This window comes from Pungitius pungitius, chromosome 2 (assembly GCF_949316345.1).
Source record: "Pungitius pungitius chromosome 2, fPunPun2.1, whole genome shotgun sequence".
Lineage (NCBI taxonomy): Eukaryota > Metazoa > Chordata > Actinopteri > Perciformes > Gasterosteidae > Pungitius > Pungitius pungitius.
Window position 1 is genome coordinate 34,172,877 of NC_084901.1, and position 22,880 is coordinate 34,195,756.

Below are 22,880 nucleotides of genomic sequence, written 5' to 3' on the forward strand. Positions count from 1 at the left end.
GGCGGATCAGCACATCACGCTCAACAAATTAATGAGCCAGTTCCAATTTGCCACAGAAAGGCAGAAATCCTCCCGAGACATTTGCTGAGGTGAGACTAATCACCTCCACCTCCACTAGAGAGGGACCGAAGAGAAGATTAAAGAGAAGAAATCTGACCGAAGAGTCAGAAAAAGAGTTAAAAAGAGAAAGAAAAGCCTTGATTTAAGTTTACTATAATAACATAAGATATCTTTTAGCTGTTTTTTTTCACAGTGAAAAGAAATTGATGAAGAAGTGTAGCAGCTAATAAAGAGCCATAAAATTCTTCGGACACTTACAGTGCTACGATTATAATACACATTTATTCTCACATTAACAACATACAAAATGGCACATAGAAAAAATACATTTGTAAACGTTAAGAAGAGCTTTGGTACCATAGCTTGTGATACAGTGATCTTGTGCATTTTAAATGGCAGAAGGTGGACTGTTGTCAATAACATAATATACTGACAGTTGAAACGTTGTGCGAGTGAATGCTAAACAATGCAGTTGAAGACAAAAAGCATCAGTTTTACATCTATACATATGAATATCTACGTTTATTGAGTAGAGGGACCTGATCCGCTGAACCCTCCAAAGAAGCTCCATAATCAGCCACAATCCGTAGCTGGAAGGCAAATATCTGTCCGTCTGTACAAAGACACTCATCTTGTGCTAAGGCAGTGATACGCTGTATTTATTGTTCTTCCCTTGAGAGTCACCTGTCACCACAGAAATTGATTTACCGTAACAGCCACATGTTTAAGTAAAAACTTGGATTTAACTAGAGTGTAACTTCTAGATCGATATTTGAGTTTACATTTATATTTTCACTATGAATACCCACATTTTTCTAAATAAAGTGCAAATCTGGCACAGAGCTATGAATTAAACCTATGCAAAAAAAATATTTAAAATTCACATATCACATACAGATTTGATATAATTCTCACAAAGAAGAAAAAATGTCTGGCACAAATCGAGAATAAAAGAAAATAGTTTTCATAGTAAAACAGTGCATATCTGTAATTCACGTCCTTAAAAAAAATATGCAGAAAACACTTTAAATTCAACTCCATACTTTCCATGGCTGATTGTGGTCTATTGTATAATGTTCATATAAGTGTTTTGTATTTCCACTACTATGGGAACTATTACATATTGTTTTTGATTGGACAGTATTCTGTGTATGGCTAAACTAAACCGTGTAAAATCAATTAGAAATGCACATGTTCACAATACAAAATAAAATAAACACATTGCTTGAAACTGATTCTCTACAGATTACGAGGAGAGTACTGTATTTATGTCAGGGCAACTGTTCTGAATGATAACATCAGGCTCGTCATTTGCTCCCATTTAGTTTTAGAGGTACTAAGTTTTATACAAAACTCAAAGGGAGGGCAAAACATTTTGAGTGCTTAGTGGAAAAACAAAGTTTTCCATCTCAGCCTCAATTTCGCTACATTCTATTTTAGTCACGCTCCCTCTCTCAGAGGGTTAAAATATACCAGAAAAAGGGATGTTTCCTCAGAGTTCCTATGTGGCTACAAGAAGCTGTCTTCTACCTCGGGTGTCCCAGAAAAACCCAACAGGGCGTCTCGCTCACTGGTGTCCTCCAGCCGGTCCTCCTCTGGGAGGGTGTCTGCAGTGTCCTGGGACATGGAGTCAGTCTCCTCCAGAGCCAGAGAGCTGGGGGGGGGGGACAAACACAACTTCACATTGTGAACTCAGTCACATAAAAGTAATAGAGAACACAACACCATCTGTACTTATGTTTATAGCAAAATCCTGATATCCTGCTTCCTCTTTTTATCTCCCTTCCAGCAACAACACGTCCCACCTAAAAAAGGAAAGCCCTTTTCCATTGCGGTTCTTTGTGTAGAGAAATGATGAGTACTTGTTGTACTCTTTTCAACACGCTCTGAACAGCTGGTTTAAACCAATTTGCTGCCAGATTAATCTCCTTTTTTTCTCAGGAATTAATAAAACATTTGCGAGCACTTCTCTTTAGGATGTGAAGCATTAATGGTTTAATATCCTAAATAAGTCAAAAAAATACATTCTGTGACTTATTAGAAGTGATGTAACTGAAACTCTATTGTCTTGAAAGTACGAGATAGAAGATTAGGAACCTGACTCTTGGTTATTATTTATCAGCCCACATAGGGGATATTTATAATAATATTAGTTACTGCCGAACGTGCTCATGACATCCTCACCATTTGTCTGCGTAAAGCTCATCACCAACACCGAAACACCTCAAAAAACCAAATCACAATGTTTAAGGTGCAAATCACTGCCAAAAGACAATGTTTGAATCCACTGATACTCTGAACGTCTTTGAACATACATTTGACATAAAAGCTAAATAACGTTGAATTATACTTTTTTATGTAAATATTTCTGTATTTCTTTGCACCCAGCCGTTTATTTAGCCTTCATTTGATTGATTATCATCTGCAGCATCTTTTTCAGCGGCTCCGCACCTTGCAGGACTCTCTGGCGGCCCGAAGGGGAAGACGTCCTCCGGCTTGGGGTCTGGGATGGGAATGATGTATTCGTTGCATAGGGTTATGACTTCCTGTGAGTCCACCTCTTGTCTGAACTCGCCGGGGCTGTAGAGGTCCGGGGGCATGTAATGGGGGGGTGGAGTGCCGAAGGCCGGGTTGGCGATCGGAAACGGGGAGGAGAGTCTGGGCTTAGTGCGGGCGACCGCCGCGTGGACACTCTTCAGGAAGTTGTCGTTCACTTGGCTGTATTTCTGTTGGCAGGGGGGGAAATTGTTTGATTATTATTTCAAGTTTGTGAGCTTCAGGTTGCAGAGTGAAGATATTGAGATGCTCAGCACAAAGCATTTTACATCAAATCTGACGCTACTCACTTGCTCTCTACTATAAGAATCATTGAGGACTAAAACTGGTGGACAGTGTATCTACTTTGTGAACTGAAGTTTTCTTTATTTGCGTCCAACCAGCCACAGGAAGGCTGTATGAGCAGATGAATACATTGGTATAATGTCATGTGAAGATTAAGAATATGTGGTGTGGAGAAAGTCCAAGCTCACAGGTCAGAAGCTGCAGATGTACCTTTTTATAGCTATCTGCCAACATGTTCCCAACACTGTGGACCAGGGAGGAGAAGTCGGGCCTCTTCTCATACTTCTCGTCCCAGCACTTCTTCATGATGTCATAACTGCAACCGAGACAACACGCAGTTCATTTCTTATTCTAAACTGTCACATGTCTGGGTTACATTGAGAGGTGACATGCATTCTGTGGCAAGGTTACAATGAGACTCACACTTCATCAGAGGCGTGTGCAGGTTTGGCCATTCGGTAGCCTCGCTTCAAAGCGCTGTAGAACAACTCATTCATGGGCAAATCGGGGTAAGGGGTTCCTCCTGCACGAAGTAACAACGTAAATCACATTGGGGAAAAAATAGATTGCACTACAAAGAGAGACGGACAGGTCAAAGATGACTTGCTCATTACTAAGACAGATGTTTTTTAAATCCCTACATTCATCAATTTGATACATAAATAGATGGATGGATAGACAGTGACGGTGTGATCACCTTTTGTTAACAGACAAAGATAAACAGAAAAGATATGAGGATCGGAGTGGTCGAGAATCTGGAACTAGGAGAATATAAAAGTAACTGTGGTCAAGTACTTGACCTATGCCTAAGCCTATGGAAAGATGAATATGGACAACGTGGGACCATCGGCTGGTAACTTGCTGCATTTTGAACCAGCCGTAAGAAGACAAGATGCATTTCAATTTTACGATTTTTCTGAGCCGTTGAATGAAATCAAAAAAGTCTAGAAATGTAAAATCATAAATCTAAAGTCATGCACTTTTATTTTAAGAATTAGGCCAAATGATTCAAGCTGTTGTGACGCAGATCTGTAAAGAAAAATACAGAAAGCGCAGAGGTTGGATTGTGAGTTTGTTTTCCACCACTTCGGCTTCAGCTGCCGATGCAATAAATTGTCTCCTTTGTTTCCATGGTAGCTTCCAAAATCGTGGGAAGAGGGTTTACTTTTTTCTTTTTTTCAAGAGGAAATACTGATTTGAGAGCGTGACTGTGCTTAATGAGCTTTAAACCTCATTAACTAAACGTTAACGTACTTTCAATCAGACACGGGATTTGAAATTTGCTTTGCATAATTTCCCAGTCATTTTAGACACATTATCATCATTTTCAGTTCACCAGAAGTTGAGCAATGTTAGTTTGGCTTCAGTAATTAACAAGCAGGTGACACCTTTGTTATGTGACCTACACAAACAAGTAAAGGAGATAAATCATATACCTGTTGGATTTGGGTTAATGTATTTCTTTTGTGTTACTATGTGTAAATATGTGTGTTTGGACTGACCTAGGGTGAAAATCTCCCAAAGAAGAATGCCGTATGACCACACGTCACTCAGCGTGGTGTACAAATTATGGAAAATACTTTCTGGAGCCATCCACTTTAGGGGAAGGAAGGTCTGAAGGAACAAAGTTAGACATTAGACAATAAAACAGGTTAAATATATAATATATTGTACACTTATCTGCTACCATTGCAGACCCACTGATGATCATATTTGCAGCATTTTATTTATCTAATTATTTGTTAAATTACATTAGAAAAAAGTGAGTTGGAATAATGTTTCTTTTATTAAACATGAGGATTTTGTAACTCACGCTGCCTTTAGAGATGTAGTTGGAATCATGCATGATGTCTCTGGCCAGACCAAAGTCACAGATCTTCACCAGTTTGCCCTCACAGATCAGAACGTTCCTGGCAGCGAGGTCACGATGGACGCACTTTGGTGGAACACAATCAAAGTTAATTAAAGTCTTGATTTGTAGCGTGTAAAGGTGCTGGTTTGTGTTTTTCTGTTATTTTCAGACAGAGCCACGCTAGCTCTTTACCCCCGTTTCCAGTCTTTATGCTAAGCTAAGCTAACCGACTTCAAGCTGTCGCTTCATATTTTGAGTGGAGGCATGTGAGTGGTGATTATTTCCTAGTTCAGATCTCAGGTGGTAAAAATGTGGAACTATCCCTTTTAATCGAAACAAAGTCACCTATTCTAGAATTTTATTGGATCAAATATCTCCATGTAAATATTATGCACAAAAATGTCTCATATCCTACATTCTTGGAGGCGAGAAACTCCATCCCCTGGGCCACTTGGTAGCTGAAGCCCAACAGATCGTCGTAGGTGAGCATGGGAGAGTCACTGATGGCCAGGTCCAACCTGCTGCCACCTGAACATGGAGCACACGGTGAGAAACATGTGATGAATGAAGGCTTTGTTGTGCTGGGGGATCTCCTGCTGTCCTGTGACTGCATGGCCGGAAATTAAGCTCAAGCCATTCACATGCTGTATTTGTATGTGCTTTTTGATCAAAGACCGGAGAAAATTAAAGTTGGATTCATTGATTGGCAAAAACAATGCATGTGTTCATGAAATGGACTATTTCTAGACTACTGAATAACGAATCACACATCAGTGCGAATGATGGTTGGTGGTTGGCCTGGCATCCTGCTGCATATCATTCTCCCTTGCTTCTTCTACTTAATTTAATTTACAACTGAGATTTTTTATATTTTACACTTCGTCAACCGTAGACATGCAAATCAAACCTTGTTCCTGATAGATGTCCTGCTGGTAGGGCGAATCGTAGGAAGAGGGTTGGATGTCTGCGTACTTGATGTTGTCCATCTGCTCTATCTGCATGGGCACGTAGATGGTGGGCTCATCTTTACTCATGTCCATGTATCCTCCGTCACTCTCACTCCCAAAGGACACGTAGCTGGATGCACAAAGTGTGAAACGATGCATTGTGATAAGCTCACCTAACTCCATTTGATCCCATGGGCCTTTGATTTAATTGAACGTGAGGAATACGTATACATGCAAGCAGAAACACACACACACACATTCTAGAAGATGTTTGTTCTTCTCACCCTTTCCTCTGGCTGAGCGGAGTGCTTCCTCCAGAGACCAGGCAGCCGTCGTCTTGGTTCTTCTCTGCTTGACACTGCAGGAGGGTGTGTTTGTTCCTGTGCAGGTAGTCCACCAGGTCGCCATAGCGACAGTACTCAGTCACCAGATACAGGGGGCCTAAATGGTGGTAAACATTTGGGGTTTACAAAACCGTACTTATTTCTTTAAAAACAAAAGCCAAAAACTTTAAAATGAGTTTCCCTGAATCAAATGATCAGAATGAGTTGGTCAATTAAATAGTGGTCCATTCAATTCTGAATTATAAAAAGTAGATTTAAACAGGCAAATGTTTTGTTGTCATTTGATCAATATATGTGGAAATACATTTTATTTGTTAGAATTCATGTTAATTAGTTAATTTCAATAGTCCGCCTTCACTCAAATCATACTAAGCGGAACATCTCTATGTTGTATTTACAACAAAGAAAAGAGTTACATCAAAACAACCAGATAATCCTTTGCCTGAAAATGCAGTGACGTTAATGCTATGCATATAAACTAATATAAAATGCGATAATAAAATGACCTAATTATTGCGTTAGCACCGTGTAGCTCACCGTGTTTGGTGCAGGCTCCCAGCAAGTTGACAATGTTGAGGTGAGGACCCAGGTGACTCATGATCTTCAACTCTGACATCAAAGCCTGAGTCTCACTCCTCCTGGCTGTGGCTGCACGGAGAGGGAAAGATGGATCGAAGAATCAAAGTATGACAACAAGAGAACAGTACAAACCGGGCCTAAAGCCTAAAGCTCAGCAGGCCTCCGCTGCTGTGTGTAAGAAGTACGCACAAGGCTTTAGAGTGCGCTTCTACATTGTGTGTCTTACATTTCAGCATTTTCACAGCCACTTTTGTGCTGGACTGGGAATGAGTGAGACCGTACGCAGTTGCCTCGACCACCCTGCCAAAGGCTCCCGATCCAAGAGTGCGACCTGAAACACAAAGGACGGCTCAGTAGGACAGAGTGTGAATGGGCCCTATGGTAGACCTGAAACACAAGCACCATCTCCGCTGTTCATTTAAAAAAATCAATGCTAATACATTTCTCTGTAAGTGGTTTAAGCAGAGGATCATAATTGATTCCTGAGAACAGGTCTGACCACTGGAGTTTCCTCTTTGCACAAAGTAATTGACTACGAATAACACATCGTCCAAAGGTTAAGAGCTTTAAAAACAAAGCAGGAATAGAGCACGGTCACCCCCCCATTTTAGTCTGAGAGGAACTGAGGGAACTGGACACATTGGGTTAGGGTCACTACGACAACACCGCAGTAAAATGTTAGAAAACATATTTATTTAAAATAAAATACTATTTAGTATTAGATGAAGAAAGCTTTAGATTTCATTCAAAAATTGTTTATCAAGTGTCAATAAGTCCATCCATGTTCATTTGTCAAATTCATTTTCAAATTATGAATTGTATCATAATCTTCGTATTTAAACTTCTGCACAATTACACGTATTTAATTGTATTTATTAAAAAACTCACCAAGCACCAGGTGGTCTCGTGGCATTTCCCAAGCCAGGTCGTAGGGCAGGTGGATGGGGTCCACGTAGATGTACTCATGACCGTCCTGGCTCACTGACTCTATCACCTTCCATCTGATCTCATAGCGAGGTTTCTAAGAACAGACGCAGGGACAAACACACACACACACACAAACAAGAGCAAAACTGAAACATCAAAACCAAAGGACTCCACTCTTTAATGACAAAAGATGAGTCAACGATAAAATAATATGGATGGTTGAGTTTGTAACTTAGTGTCTCACCTTTCTCCAGAGAGCAATGAGTATGATGATAGATATGATAATGATGACCACTAAGGCTAAAACAGCAGCCAATACTGCCACCTGGGAGTACAGGGCTGCAACAGGCAAGATGACGCAGCATTAGACAAAGAGAAGGTTGGAGCCAAGTCGCCTCAAACATATAAACATAAAACTTCCTTTTACAAACATGCTGGCAATGATTTTGTGAATAAAGCTGACTGATAATAAAAGATTAAGCACAGAACACATTATTTAGTGTTTGGTGAAACCTTGTCCTGGATCTCCAAGTTGTTTTTCAATCTTTGTCTTGTTTTTTATATTTTTTCATTTTATTAGGATATTATTTTATAATTCATAATGATTCTGATTATTTTACAGTTTACTTGAATACTGCACATTTATCCAGTGACACTGATGAACCTACACATGGTATAATTTTCCCTTCCTTCAAATGCCACTGATACATAAAAAACAGTTAAGTGGGAAGTTCTCGTTTGTGACACTTACTGCTGGACACCAGTTTGACGTCCCTTCTGTCCGTGAGCCCTGCTTGGTTGTTGGTCTCGCAGCGCACTGTGACCTGCTGCGGCTGGTGGAAGGTCACCTGGCTGCGCACCTGGCTGGTTCTACGAGTCTCGCTGTAGGTGACATTGGTCAGGATGCTCAGCACCCCGGGCTCCGGTATCAGTGGATGCCAAACTGCTGTTTGGTTGCTGAACCTGCAGCAGGACACAGACGTCAGCGGAAAGGGACTCAAAGGAAGTCAAAGCAGATTCTTTCTCTGTGAATTGTGTTTGTTCAGTGATGAACGGGAGACTTACTGGTGCATGCTGTCACAGCTGTACCACTGGATGGTTGGGGTTGGGACCCCCTCGGCCACACAGGTCACCAAATGCTTTTTCCCGGGGAGGTGGTGGTCGGTAAGGTCTTTAATCTGAGCGGGAACTATACACGGGCGGTGCAATGGTCGTTAATCATGCAAAATAATTTGGAGAAAAACACCTTGTACACTGTGATGAGGCTCACCTTGGACCTCCAGGTCAAAGGTCACTTCCTTTGTGTCATCTCCGTTTGTGACGAGAACAGTGTAGCGGCCTTTCTGCTCCTTCCTCACCCTCACCAAGGTGAGCACAGTGACGTAGCTAAGGTGAGAGGTGAGGAAATAAAAATATGAATATTTTCTCTTAACGATAAATGCATGAGCTGCCAAACATTCTTTCCAATGGGATGAGAAATTTGATTAGTGGATGTAAAAAAAAAAAACTGCCAAGAGGCCAATGATTTGATTTGATTTACATGCAACATCTTACACAAATAGAGTCACGCTCTCTCTGTTAATAAAGTATGTTTCCACAAGGCTGCACACTCATTTAGATGAATTCATTAAAGTGAAATTAGTGAAACAAAATGTAAATTTGCGTTTAAATCCAGTAAATAGAGGTAAAAACAGAGTAACGTGGTGGTGTTTGATAACAGAAGACTCATTCATCTGTGAGCTGATCATCTGGATGATGTTTCACTTTTGTGTTGCAGAAAAACATCACCGTCTTGCCGCCATTTTTGGCCTTTTACAGAGGGAGATTTGTGAGTTGTGACAGGTATCTCTTGTTTATGGTTCCCCTGTGATGAATGATCGGAGTCCCGCCCTCCAGAGAGTATTGTGTTTCTCTCTGGGGAGGCCTTATCTGGTGATGACTGACAGGAGCGGGGCGCCTCCGGGGGCTGCCACCCGAACAGAGGTCCTGAGCTGATGATCTAAATGTATCAACTGGAATAAGACCCTCAATCACTCCAAGGTGTGTCCATGACTTTAGTGTGTTTGGCTGATTGTTGTACCTGATTTCATGATCTCTTCCGGTTGAGATGGTTTTATCTCTCTTGATTAAGATTCCTTCTTTGCTCCAGCGGACCTGAGGTGGAGGGTAGGCTTCAATCTCCACCCTCAACTCCACGTTCTCTTGCAGCTTTGCTGAAATGTTGTTTTTCTGAGCAGTCTTCACATCCACAAAGCCTCGCTCTGAAGAAAGAAAAGGATATTGTAATATAAATGTCAGGCAGTTTATCTTCCGCTCAAGATGTTTGTTTTATAGGTTTAGCATGAGCGATCTCTTTCAATTAGTCATGTGCTCCATCGTTGCTGCAATATCAGCCCAGTTATATAACTGATTTTATTCAATTTGCTTCACTGGACAGCAGGACAGAGACACTACTGTACTGCTGATGTCCACTGTGAACTTCTGGGGCCAGATACATGTGTCTTTTCCTCTGAGATGTCCAGCGAGCACTAAACTGTCTTCATGGAGCAGTTATTCAGGCGTTTCATAAACATAGCACACCTCGCTGCAGAGAGAATAAGCATTCACAGATTCAAACCCGTTGAGTCAAGAGAAGACAAGCAGGAGAAGTTCTGCATGATGAATCCTTGATTACATGGTGTCTATTCCCAAAAGTCTAAATATAGAGTTGCCGTACCACCACCCCATTCACCCTAGTTTGAAGCTATCCGCAGATTATGAGCAGTTTATTTCACACTTGAAAGAGAAATAAATAGGAGACATCTTAATTTCCTGTCAAAGAAGAACCTCTTTCACCTTGACTTGTAAAAGTTTACATCAATGAGCAGTTTTCTCTCTGTCAGCGAAATACAATAATAGTCCGCCCAGCACCAGTTTGTTTTAGTTTGGGTTCAGCCTAACCGAGCACAGTGATGTTAACGCTGGTAGAGGCCTTCTGGTCTTGGATACTTTCGCGGACATGGCAGGCGTAGGCTCCGCCGTGGGCAAGCGTGGCGCGAGGGAAGATGAGGCAGGAGCGCATGGCCGTGCCAGGTAGGAAATCTGTGAGTGGCACGACCTCAACAAGCTGGAAGAAAGAGGAGTGACATCTGCATAAGGATGAGGGCGTCAAATCATTCAGATGCCTCCTTAAGTCAAATCATTCTCAATGAAATGTCCAAACAAATCTGAAAAGCTGAAACCTCCATATGAATAAATCCCAACGAACATATCCATGTTATCAGTAGAATTTCACCGGGGGGATGAAAATGAAGGTGTGTCTCTGCATCTTGATGTGATTCAGCTTGGTCATGAGGCCTGAGAGTGATCATCACCAAGGGGAAGCTGAACAAAAGCGCTCGTTCAGCTCCACTCCTACTCACCTCTCTGTTGGGGATATCCCAGGAAAAATAGATCAGCTCCACTCCGTTCACTGTGCAGTTCACTGTCAGCGGTTCGCCCTGCTTCAGGATGGTCTTTGACGCATTGATGTAGGGGTCGATGGCCTCTGGGACTACGCCGGGGGGGAGAGAGTGTGTGGGACAGGAAGAAGAAGAGGCGGAGCAGGATGACAGTTTTAATGTGGGGAAACGTCCCCCTTCGGTACTAATCAATCACGTAGTTGTCAAAAAATAAACAAAATTGAGCAACTTTTTATTTTGGGAAGGATCGTTTCTCCAACCGATCTCTTTAAACTCGTCACTTACCGAAAATGCTGTAGACGAAGAAGTCTTGAGACTCTTTCACCTCGCCGCGCAGCTCTCCTCGACACACATAGGTCCTTTCCTCCAGCGGTGCCTTGTACCCCTCACTGGGCACATAAAGCCCCCTGATGGGCAGATCAGTGTCCTTCTCGTACAGGGTGACGTTGATGGTGGGGTTGGTGACCACGCAGGGGATGGTGGTCTCCTCACTGGTCTTTGTCACCATACCATGTGAGCTCTTTACGAACCACACATCCGCGTCTGCAGGCAGAAACATCACTCATTGGATTAAACATCAAAGATATGTGTACAGTCCTAAAACGGCTTCCTCATATTTAGAGTACCCTGAGAATGTCATACATTTGGGCTGCAAATTATTGAATACTAATTTTCATTTTTTTCACCTGGGACAAAAACTGCCACCTCCTTGGTTTCTCCAGTGTGTCGATCGTTGCACTGATACACCCCTGTGCGCTCCCAGCTCACGTTCCACAAGGTCAAAACACTGGTTGTGGAGTCGCTTTTCACTACTTGGATACTTTGACCATCGTTTTGAATTTGTTCGGCTTGGAAGTGCGGCGCGTCGTCCGTCTTGAACTCCCACATTGTGTCTTCTGAGCCGGAGCAGGTGAGAGTGAGAGAGGAACCCTCGGCCAGGACGAACTCTTTGTCATCGGGGGAGATCTCCAGACAACGCAGCTCGGTGCAGAAGTAGAAGAGAGCTGCGGATCGGCACAACAAGAGAGAAGGTCAGATTGGAGGCCAATCAGGCGGCAGCATGAGGTCAAGGGTTAAATCAACAATACGCGCCAGATCCTGTTCTATCTCTGAATGATGAAGGATATGAGTCGTGTGGGGGATGTGTGGGAGGTAATGATGCCTTGTCACTGACTGATGTAGTTCAAATGACTGAGGTCAGTTTGAATGCATCGGGTGACCTTTACATCAACTGTTGCTTTTTTGTTATCACGCATACTGGACGGCTAATAAGCTAAAAATATACATTCATTTTTGCTGATATTTCAAGCGTTGACTGTATTATTGTATCCACCATAAAACCCTTCAATAAGCAGAACTTTGTCATGTCTGCAAATCTCACTTTTAAGCTATCACCCTTTCAATTGTATTATGTTTCATTTGGATATGTTATTAAAAGAAAAAGGTCTAAAATACGCTGCCTTCCCTCTGCAGGAAGCTTGGCATCATGCTCCTCGCTTCCCAGCAAAATAACCCATGTGGAACAGATTTTCCCTTTTAGTTTGTTTATTGAAATTGAGTTCTCACCTGTAAGTGTGACTGTCAGATGGACCGTGGGGACCTTCACCCTCCTCATGGTGGAAGCCTTCAATGCACTTTATTCTGCTGAGCAAACAGAGGATATAACAACGCTGGTTAAACTTCATCTACCCATTTTAAACCGTCATGCCTTTTTCCAGGTCATCCTGTCCACAAAAAAAAAAAAACGCAGAAAAATCTGGTTTGTGTTCACTCGAAGAGAAAGAGACACCAGCAGTTAACAGAAGGCTTCATATCCTGATGGATTGATTGCTGCCTTCTTCAGCCCCCGCACGTCAGCTGGAAAATCTGCTTCCAATCAAAGAAAAATGTTCTACTCGTACTGAAGGACACAAATATCATCTGGTGTGCTCACGGCCTGCTTTCTTTTCAGTGGCTTCTGGCCGGCACGCGGAGGTGTAGATGAAGCTCACCCTGGAGGTATTTGATGCCTCGCTGCACCGGGACAGAGTGACAATGTTTGGCCCTTTTTGTTCCTGTTCCAACAGAATTCAGCCAACTAACAAGCGGGTCACTGTGTGCGGCTTTGCAACACGCTCACCGCCAACAATGCTGCATCCAAGCTATTCCAGAGCCATGCTGAGACATTCATTGGTTTAGGGGCAAACAAAAGGGAAAATGAGGCCATTGACGCAGGAGTGTACTCTGGATTTTGTCAGGATGCGAGTTGTGCAAGTTGTACACCAATGTAATATTGTCATTATTTAAGAGCTGTTGGGCTCAAAGGTCGGTGGAGCTTGCGGTTTTATCCTCCAATAAGAAACATTAACCACCAATGCTAGTAAGGAGGCAGAAGGAAAGACCGAGGCAGGGAGGAATGGTTTGTTGTTATGTTTGGGTTGGGGGGGGTTAAGCTTTGCAGAACATAGACGTCTGGAAACTGTTAGGAACGGATCACAGGGCTGTACGCAAGAGGGTGGGAAAGAGAGAGAGGGCGGAAATGCTGTGCTTGGGAAGAGCGAGGGTGGAGGACAAAATAAGGGAGAAAGGCAATGGAAAAACTGAAATGCGTCTTCAAAGATTGTTCCCCCTTTAACACTTTCCTCGATAATGCATTCCACTTTTACAACCTCTATTTGAAGAAATTGGACTATTTTCATGCAATACGTGTTTCAAAGAAGAGGTTTTGTTATTATTACTTTTTGTCTTGCAACACCCACGTAAGAGCGTAAGAATGCATCAAAGTGTATAATAAATAAAAAAAGTAAAGAAAGACCAGTGACAGGGGTGGAGAGGCACGGGAATTTCCATGACTAAACCAAAAATCCAGTCATTCAAAGCAGAGATAAGCGTTGTCTCTCTAAATTAACTGCCATTGGCACTTCCGTTCCCAAAACGAAAATCTCTTGAGTTGCTTTAAAAACATGAATGATGCATTTCCTCCCTCGCCAAATAAAAAAAAGGGTGAAGCTGAGGAAAAGAAAGAGAGAGAGAGAGAGAGAGAGAGAGAGAGAGAGAGAGAGAGAGAGAGAGAGAGAGAGAGAGAGAGAGAGAGAGAGAGAGAGAGAGAGAGAGAGAGAGAGAGAGAGAGAGAGAGAGAGAGAGAGAGAGAGAGAGAGAGAGAGAGAGAGAGAGAGAGAGAGAGAGAGCTCTAAAGCACACTCACTGCACACACAAGCGTGCGCTGCGTTACACTTCAACCCGACCGTCTCCTTCACCCAACGCATCCACAGATCCCTCCCCCTCTCCCCCCTTTTGTGTCACCAGTGTCACTGTACAGTTCACGTTCCCACAGTACCCTTCTGGAACTTTCCCAGGACCGCTGATACACTCGGGACCCTGCTAGCGATGACGGCGGGGCCGGGGGTGAGGGGGTGTGGGTAGGGAGGAGGTCACCTTATCCCTCTGGACCCGAGCAACCGGCACGGAGGGAGCGTTCAGTAAGGAAGCCACACATCAGAGTTTATGAGAACCGGCGGCCTCGCTGTTGGGGGGTTTGAGCCTTTTGAGCGACAACAGCCAAACGCGCTCGGCCAGTACTTGGCAGAGTGAGGACTAACAAATGATATCGTAAATGGCTGCCGGTGCTATTTCTGCTAACACCACGACCAAAGGGCAACATCAGATAACTGCAGCAGCATATGAATTGACATCAGCAGAAATCTGAACAACAATCTCAGTCTGTTCAAATATTATTTTGGAGTCTTATAAAAGGACGGAAAAATAATGTTTGGCTACTGCAACACGATGAGGTTCCATGTTGACCCATGAACAAAGAAGGAATCTGACCCTTAAAATAGGATGTGCTGACTAGGATCAGAGGGCCAAAGGGAGCCAGAGTTTGGAGAATGAACGCTATAAGTAAGATTGGCTCCCAGATTTAAGAACATGCAAACATCAGGACATCAAAGTCACCGGCTTGGTGCAAGGAGACAGGTTTTAAACAGATGTGATAAAAAAATGTCTGCTGGTCTTTGTGACAGAAAGTGTTAAAAAGGGTCACGACACCAAAGAACCTTCCAGGAAGACTTTCAGCATGACTCTTCGCTCACTTATTAAAGATGGCAACTGAAACCAAAGATAACAAAATGGTGTTTGACGCAGTTTACAGAAGTAAAGATTAATTATATCCATGAGTAAAGTGAATTCTGATAATCTCTGGAGCGTCTTTTAGATGAAAGGATCTGAAAACATTTTCCCCACACATGTTTCTTGTTGTCTTTGCTATCTTTGAAATGGGATACTCCAGTCCTCGCAATGATCGTGGAGGTCCAAATCAAAAAGTCTTTATGTAAACAATGGCGCAGTAATCACTATGATGGATAAACTATCCCACTGTAAACCTGTTCCCACAGATGCTGGGAATCTGGTGGCTGATTGACCCTGCCTTGTTTTGATAAACAAGCTGCTACACTCAATGTGTCACAGGCTAATGAGGAAGAATGCCAAAATGGAGCTCAGCGGGACAAACGGGGCCCACGCAACCCCACTGCAGCCTGTAATCCCACTTCTGAGATTATCTATATAAACTGTAGCTGTGTGTTTTATTTTAACATCTGGCAGTGATAAAAAACTCCTCGATGAGGTGGGAACTGTGAACCACGCTTGCATCCAACTATTTGCTGAAGCTTGTCCCAAGGGGTTCGCAGTTAGAAGGGAAAAAAAGGGGGTTGGGGGGTGGCTGTAATCTATAACAAAAAAAATTACGTTCACAAGGCCTGAGTGCAGCTGGAGAGCTCTGACTTCCTGTATGGGTGTGTGGGTGTAAGGCTGTAATGCATCAGTGACACGGCAGACACTAACCAAATACTCATGGAGACAACAAGAGATGCGTCCATGACAAGAGGACAATCTGCACACAATGACAATTCTACAAAGAGCAAAACTGCTTCCAATTGCAAGCTGCACATAAAACATGCATAGTCACAATCATAAATGTGGGGGAAAACAAAAACTAAGGAAAACGAAAAAATCAACATGCAAAAACCAATGACAAAGCATGACAAAGCATCGACACGCCACGAGAGGACTGCACACAGCACCAGGCAGAGGAAAAGACGACAAAGGCAGCAAGCGGCCAAGCAGAATGCAATTCATAGGGAAAGTCACATCAAAGCACGGAGTGAGAGCGCAGAGCGAGTGTGATGTTTGCTCTGCTGAAGGACCCAGGAAGCCGTGATCTCCAAAACAAACATCTCATGTTTAGCGGTGTCTTCTTTCCAATGCAAACAGTTATAGCTCAGATCAGACAATCGGTTACTGTCACTTTATTAGAAGATGTACTAAATCGTGCCACTAGAATAGCTGCAGTGCAGAATAAATCAACGTAAAATACTTTTTTTAGTTTTTCGAGGGATGACTGTTTATTTTCCTGACAGATCTCTTAGCCGCCGGATTCCGTCGCGCTCTGTGGGAAAACAATGACCCGGAATGTCTTAGTTAAAACAAACTTTTTTTTTTATCACTCCTCCTCGACAGAACCAACCCCCCTGAGGAAAACCTTCTGGTCCCTCAGAAGCAGACCCACGCTGCTCTGAAGCCTCCCCAGAGGGCCCCGACGTCCCCTACATGGTTAACACATGTACCGTAAATTACCAGAGATGGAACAATGACGCAGAGTAAAAGGCACTATGAGCTGGGAAAGCACCCATGCTGTCAACCTGCTGTCAGAAAATGTAAGTTAGTGTAAACAGGAAATGTGTGCAGTCTAATTAAGGAGCCTGTGTTTGTGTCGTAATAATCCATCGTTCATAATATAAAAAGAGAAAGAACGATTGATGTACTTCTAGTTCTCTCAGACGTCTTTGTCTAAATACTAGTACCACGGGAATCTTTGGGATCCATTTGATCAAAAAAGCACTTGTAAGATGTTTAACACTGCAATAATATATATAAAAGACATTTACATTTACATAGTAGTTGCAGTTACAGCTAGAAACAGGACTTCTGAATCAGCAGAAGAACCTGCTGTAACCTCAGAGCTTGAAGCTGCACTTGATCCATCTCAAGTTTGCCATGTCAGACTCAGAGGTGCTTTTAAAAAAAAAGATTCTTCTCGTTCGTGAAACACCCTCCGGTTTCATTTGGTTCTGCATTGAAACACAGCGACTATAAGTCAACAAAACACAGCGACTCCACTGCTCATACTGAGGCAGCACATGTTTGGGAAACGGTGGATTTTGGAGTTTGCTCCCTCTCAAACAGAGTTGTAAATGCTGTTTGTAGTGGCGGCGGCGAGGGAGATCTGAAGGGCTTCTGGGTAAAACTGACTGTTGCAGAGTGACAGCTCTTGATGTGGCGAGCGTTTGATTTCAGTTTAATGATGACATTTTCTACTCACTTGAGGAACTAAATGATGGAAAAATAATTAAGATGTCAAAAAAACCAAAGCACTCATTGAAGTTCTGCCTATTTTCCCGGTTTTCTTGAGCAGTAAACCTTTGGTTTACTAACAGAGAGTTAATTATACGTGTGCTGTGCCTCATGCAAACTGCTCATAAGGAATACAGGGATGTCAGATAGATGTCCTCCCACGTTTTTTAACCGAGACCCTCTTGCTTCCTGTACTCCGGCCCGAACACACCAACACCCGAGGGGTACGAGCCCCCCCAAACGTTCCCCGTGAGAAACGGCGGACGCCTACACACGCTTCCAGCCTTCACTGCGACACACCCACACCCCCCTGAAGCAAAGAAACAGAAACAGCTGAACACAATTAGGCCAAACTGGCTGCAAATTCCACTTGTTTGCCTAAACTTAATTGTGTTGTAAGAAAAGAGGGGAGGGGGGTGTGTGACAGGGAAGCATCCATCTGGGTGATAATTTATCCAACGTGTGGAGTTACGTTATGTTAGCTTTGACACTTGCTGTAAAACAATCCTGGAATCGCTCACTTGGGTGATGTTTTCTATGCTCAATGATTTTCGTACTTTCCCTAAAAGTAGCACAAAACCATAAATTGATAAAGTTCCCATTTACCATTGTGTGCAATTCTTGACTCTTGCAAAGGCAGTTTTTATTTCTACCTCCTGTCTCACTGCACTGAATCGTCAATTCTAGCATGTTTGTGTTGGACTCAGGACAACACACACTCCAGTGAGATTAAGCAATATTTAAAAGAATTTGAGATCGCAACTTCCTGCTTAATATCTGTATTTTTCCATATTCAGTAAATTATGCAGGAGATTTTCAGATTCTTTGATGTTAAACGTGTACAGGGGTAAAATAAGGAGTTATAATGTTATAATGCCAGAATATAAAAATACTTTACTTGCATAATTGCTTTCCTACACAAGAAGATCAATAGTCCACTGATTAATTGCTAAATATGAAGCTAGGCCCAGCTGTCAGTCGGCTTACTTAAATACTTGGACTGGAAACCGGGGGAGACAGTTGGCAAGTTGTCCTTTTTGCACTTTCTGTTGCAAGTGTTGTTCTTCATACAGATTAAATAAACTAGAAGTAATGTCTTTATTGGCGAGTTTAAATAGTGCTGCTAGCCATGTAATTCTGCATGACAAGAAATATTAATGACTAAATAAGCGCCACTCAACTTAAAGTTTGGAAGAACAATGTTAGTTATAAATGATAAAAAAGCTTTAAACTTGAAGAAAAGTAGTTTTGACAGTGAACATAAAAAGACTATGTTTGTAGGTTTTGTTTATGAACATTATGTTTGTATCCACAACAGTATGAGCAGTTAGTTAAGAACACACTATTCATTTTCCACCACTTTACATTTACAACTCAAAAAGAAATACGTCCTCCTGAAGTTGTCCTGCAGGAGTGGATGTAACCTCTGGCTGTAGAGGAGGTGCAGCTGCCTGTCAGCTTCATGTGGGTGGGTTAGGGAGGGAGAGAGGGAGGGAGAGAAAGAGGGAACGAGGGAGAGGCCAGATGGACGTGCAGCCGTACAGGATGCTGTATCACACCACTATAGTTCTGATCATTAAAGCTGTATGATGAGCCAGCGCCTCTTAGACCCATGCAGACTGATGGACTTCCAAAGGGAGAACAGCTCAGCTCAGAAGTATGAAGGATGAATTATGAATCACCCGATAAGTGACTCCGTCAGAGGCCGCTGTATCTGAAAAGACGGGGCGCAGTTACCAAACCCCGAACTTGATCCAGATGTTAACAACGCCTCACTGGTCTTCGGGGCGCGATGGCTGAACAGCTGTCTGTTCATGTCACGAGGGACGAATTCACAAGAGGACAGAATGGGATCAATGTGTCTCAAAAACACGCTGCCAAGCTCGGGCTGTTCACACATCCACACATGTGAGTCAAATCAGACTGCCGGCATGTTTTCTGCATGGTCATAATTTGAAGCACATTTTATCAGGGCGAATGGCATGCGGAGAGCCAGGAAACAGCTGATGACGAGGGATTAGGCCGGGGCCAGAGGAGAGGAGCCGTGCTGCTACATACCAGCGGCCTGGCACACGGCGCAAGGAATCCCCACCGGTCAGGAGACAAATCAAACTTCACTATGTTTCACACCTCCACGTCGGAAAGATTTGTCAGAGTGCCTTCTCTGTTCTTAAGGTGGTGCTGTGAAATATTCGGCAGAGGACATTCGGCTGATGGCGAAACTACGGAATGCGGACTAACGCCGTTAATGGTAAAAGTATGACACGCATGCATCATCTGACAACAACATCACCAGAAAATGCCTGAGCCGAAATGTCCACTTAAAAACGTCAAAAGGAACTAACTGTAGAGGAGGAGAGCAGCGGACAGAAAGCACATGCCCCAGTTGTTTTGATTACAGCTTGTGCTGTTTCAGATGCCACCTTTATCAGAAAGGTCATCTGTATAAAGAGGATGGATGTGCAGTTAACCAACCCAACAACCCCACTGCAGCCTTTTCAAAGCAGGGCCAGGGGGAGGCTTTGAGGTGTAAAACATGCGTCGCATTGGAGGGAAAAGACGTTCAACAACTCTGTGTCCCTCAGACGAGACCAAACCACAGCAAAGAGATTTTTATCTACAATAAGAGAGTCACTTATTACAGTTACATATTTGGGCTGCGAGTGATACCAGTGACAGGAGATCCAAAGGATGCCGTGTCCATTGTCTCCCCACGGCTTTGCAATAAGCATCTCCAAAGAGCATCGTAGACACGATTGATTCCATGAGGGCCGTTCGCAGGGGAGGAAAGAGACGTATGGTCCAGCGGCGAGGACCCCCGGATCACTCGGGGTGACTGAGGAGAGCTGTATAAACGAGCTCTTTAGCAGTGAAGCACAAAGTGGAGAGCATACAAACAGCCCGAGCTATAAAACCCTGTGTGCGTGTGTGTGTGTGTGTGTGTTGGAGACCATGGGACACCGTGTCAAAGACATTCTCTCGGTGAGAAGATAAACATTGTTAAAGTTGTGCTATGTAAAGAATGACAAGGTGTCTATGTACATAGATGCAAGCCATCGCTGTGTTGATGTTTGAACAGGTTGCTCACACTCTTTTCGCATTGTAATTCCATGTGTGCACACATTCAAGTTTGCGGGTAAAAAACACCTAAAGGAAGATTCATTACCTGTGACCAGCAATGTCGCACATCAAAACAGAAGTGTTAAAAACCGAAGTCGTCTATTTGAAGTTAAACAGAGCATCGGTGCAGTGTTGCACAGATGAGGGGCATCTTGTACGAACGACAGCCATGAAATTGAATCTGCCACAGCGGGCTTCCCCTGCAGGCTGAGTGAATGTCTCCCCTCCTGACACACCTGCCAAGCAGCCGTGACTAAAAGCAAAAACCCTTGAGAGTGACAGAGCAGTAAAACCTCTTACCTTCAGAGTGATCCTAGAAGAATAGGCAGGGTCTTCCCTCTCTGTCCGAGGAGATTGCCGGAGAGAGAGCAGTCGCTCCTCCTTCTGAAATCAGAGGAGGGATGTCCAGCTGGTCGTCTCCAGGGGCCGCAGCCTCAGATGTGTGGATCCCCTCAGATGTCCAGAGCCTGAGGTCAATCCCTGCTGTCCCAGGAGTCCGCTGGATGGGGCGCCGCTCTGTTTGTTTAGTCAAATCACAACACCAAGGGGGGGGGGGGGGGTCTCCTCTCCTATCCTGTCTCTCTGTCCCACACTCGGAAAAAGCCTTTCCAAGCGTTCCCAAAGGTTTTTTAAAAAGAGGTGTTCTCAGCGGGGACATGCGGGCGCGCGCGCACACACACACACACACACACACACACCGCTTCCCTAACAGATTAACACAGAGGAGGGAACCCGGCGGCCCGGCCCTGCTGGAGCGAGAGAGCAAGAGTGGGTCGAAGAGAGAGAGGCGGGGGGAGTGAGGCCGGGTGGGGGGTCGTGTGTGGGAGTTGAACAAAAAGCAAAAGAGGGAAGTTTGAAAAGAAAGAAGAAGAAAAAGAAAAGAAGTGAAGGCAGAAAGAGAAGAGACGCAGGTTGGGTTTTGCTGGTTGTTTGCTGCCCTGAGGTCCTGGGCCCTGAGACGGTCTCTACTGGCAACGGAAATCTGGACCGCATCTAACCCTTTCACAAAATAACAAACACTCTAAAAAGGAACAGAGAGTGACTGAGAGGTCCAAACGGGGACAGAAACAAGCTGAGCCCAGTTTGGCGTGTCTCTGGAAACAAACATTGAACTCTCAGTTCCTGAGCAAAATAACGTCACCATCCAGTCGGGGGGAGACCCTCTCTTTTCCAATTCATCAACTCAAAACCTCCTGTCTTCTTCACCCTTCTCTCCCCCTTCCCCTTCAGCCTCTCTCATTAGACAGTTACCGTGTTCTCCTCTAATCGTGGGGGTTAATCTAAAAGCTAAAAGCTAGCAGTAATTAGAGAGCCAGCCAAGCCCCCGTTATTAGAGGGGAGCAACACCACACAGGACTGTGCCACCTTAACATCAATCTATTTATAACGATTTAATCAACAGCTTCATGCAGTAAATCCACCGCCCCTAGAATACACTTCAGTGCGTTTTAGTGCTTACAAAGATAAGAATTCTTTTATTAGCTTAAAGTAAGACACTCTCTCCATATAAACTTCATGCAGCAAGGGGCATTTTGTTATTTTCATTCATGGCAGTGTGTCGACACAAGGGAGTGGTTGATGGAGAAAGAGAACGCAGAGGATAGCTATGGATTCACATCTGGCACACGTCCTTGCTGAATAATGCAGCTGGAATAATAAACAATGAACTGGACTGAAAATAGTTTTGCTAAAATAACAGGCTTAGAAAAGCAATGGTTTCTTTCACTGTTAATCTGGGTGGTTTCCATCGCTGGAGTGCAACTGGTGCTGTGCGCCAGTAGGTGTGAGCAGAGCGGGGGGGGGGGGGGGGGGACCCACAAAGAGGACGATGCAGGCAGACAGCCACGGTGAACATAGAGAACAGCAGGAATAGGGAAAGGAAAGGTCCAATCAGTAGGTTAGACTGGGGCTAAAGGGACCTTAAGATGAACCCAACACCGCTCTGATAGGTGAAGACGCATGAAGCAGTTCAATGACATTCAAATCGTATGGATATAGGGATTGAATTGTTAGAGGCTAGTTCAAAAACAGAAAATCCGAAAACACTACAATAGTGTCTATATAATAATGGACAAAGCTCAGATATCTTATTGTTCCATAATCGCCTCCATATAATAATGAAAGAACTTCATGAGAGAGAACATGTGACCTCCTAACAGACCTCATTCCTGCAGTCTGATGAGCGAGGATAAGAGACGGAAAAGCTCCAATTTGTTTATAAGAAACATGATGTGTGATTGCTGGGAAGGCCACAAAAATACTATTGAGGTAGCGCCAGACGAGGGAGCAATAAAATTCATCTCAGCACCGCAATGCGTTGTTTGGCCATTACACACACAGAAGGGGAAGGGTGGGGGCTCCAGGGTGGGGGCTCAAGGGT

At 43.7% G+C, this 22,880-nt stretch overlaps 1 protein-coding gene across 5 annotated transcripts; it reads right to left on the reverse strand.

The window, feature by feature from the left end:
• Positions 1–323: 323 nt before the first annotated feature.
• pdgfrb (platelet-derived growth factor receptor, beta polypeptide) lies at positions 324–21,038 on the reverse strand. 5 transcript variants are annotated; one of them, XM_037460721.2, is made up of 23 exons: positions 20,801–21,033; positions 12,557–12,631; positions 11,677–11,994; positions 11,276–11,533; positions 10,952–11,082; positions 10,491–10,656; positions 9,631–9,811; positions 8,821–8,936; positions 8,616–8,739; positions 8,302–8,513; positions 7,795–7,889; positions 7,512–7,644; positions 6,850–6,954; positions 6,582–6,692; positions 5,985–6,141; positions 5,661–5,830; positions 5,169–5,281; positions 4,715–4,837; positions 4,404–4,515; positions 3,325–3,424; positions 3,112–3,217; positions 2,512–2,786; positions 324–1,714 (listed from the first exon to the last, which is right to left on the reverse strand). In XM_037460721.2, exons 2-23 carry the CDS (start codon positions 12,603–12,605, stop codon positions 1,570–1,572), a joined length of 3,300 nt encoding a protein of 1,099 aa, XP_037316618.2. In that variant the 5' UTR covers positions 12,606–12,631; positions 20,801–21,033; the 3' UTR covers positions 324–1,569. The 5 variants fall into 5 exon arrangements, with proteins under 5 accessions (XP_037316618.2, XP_037316615.2, XP_037316616.2 ...); XM_037460718.2 differs by having other exon boundaries at positions 12,557–12,634; XM_037460719.2 differs by lacking the exon at positions 20,801–21,033 and adding an exon at positions 20,547–20,740.
• Positions 21,039–22,880: the final 1,842 nt, after the last annotated feature.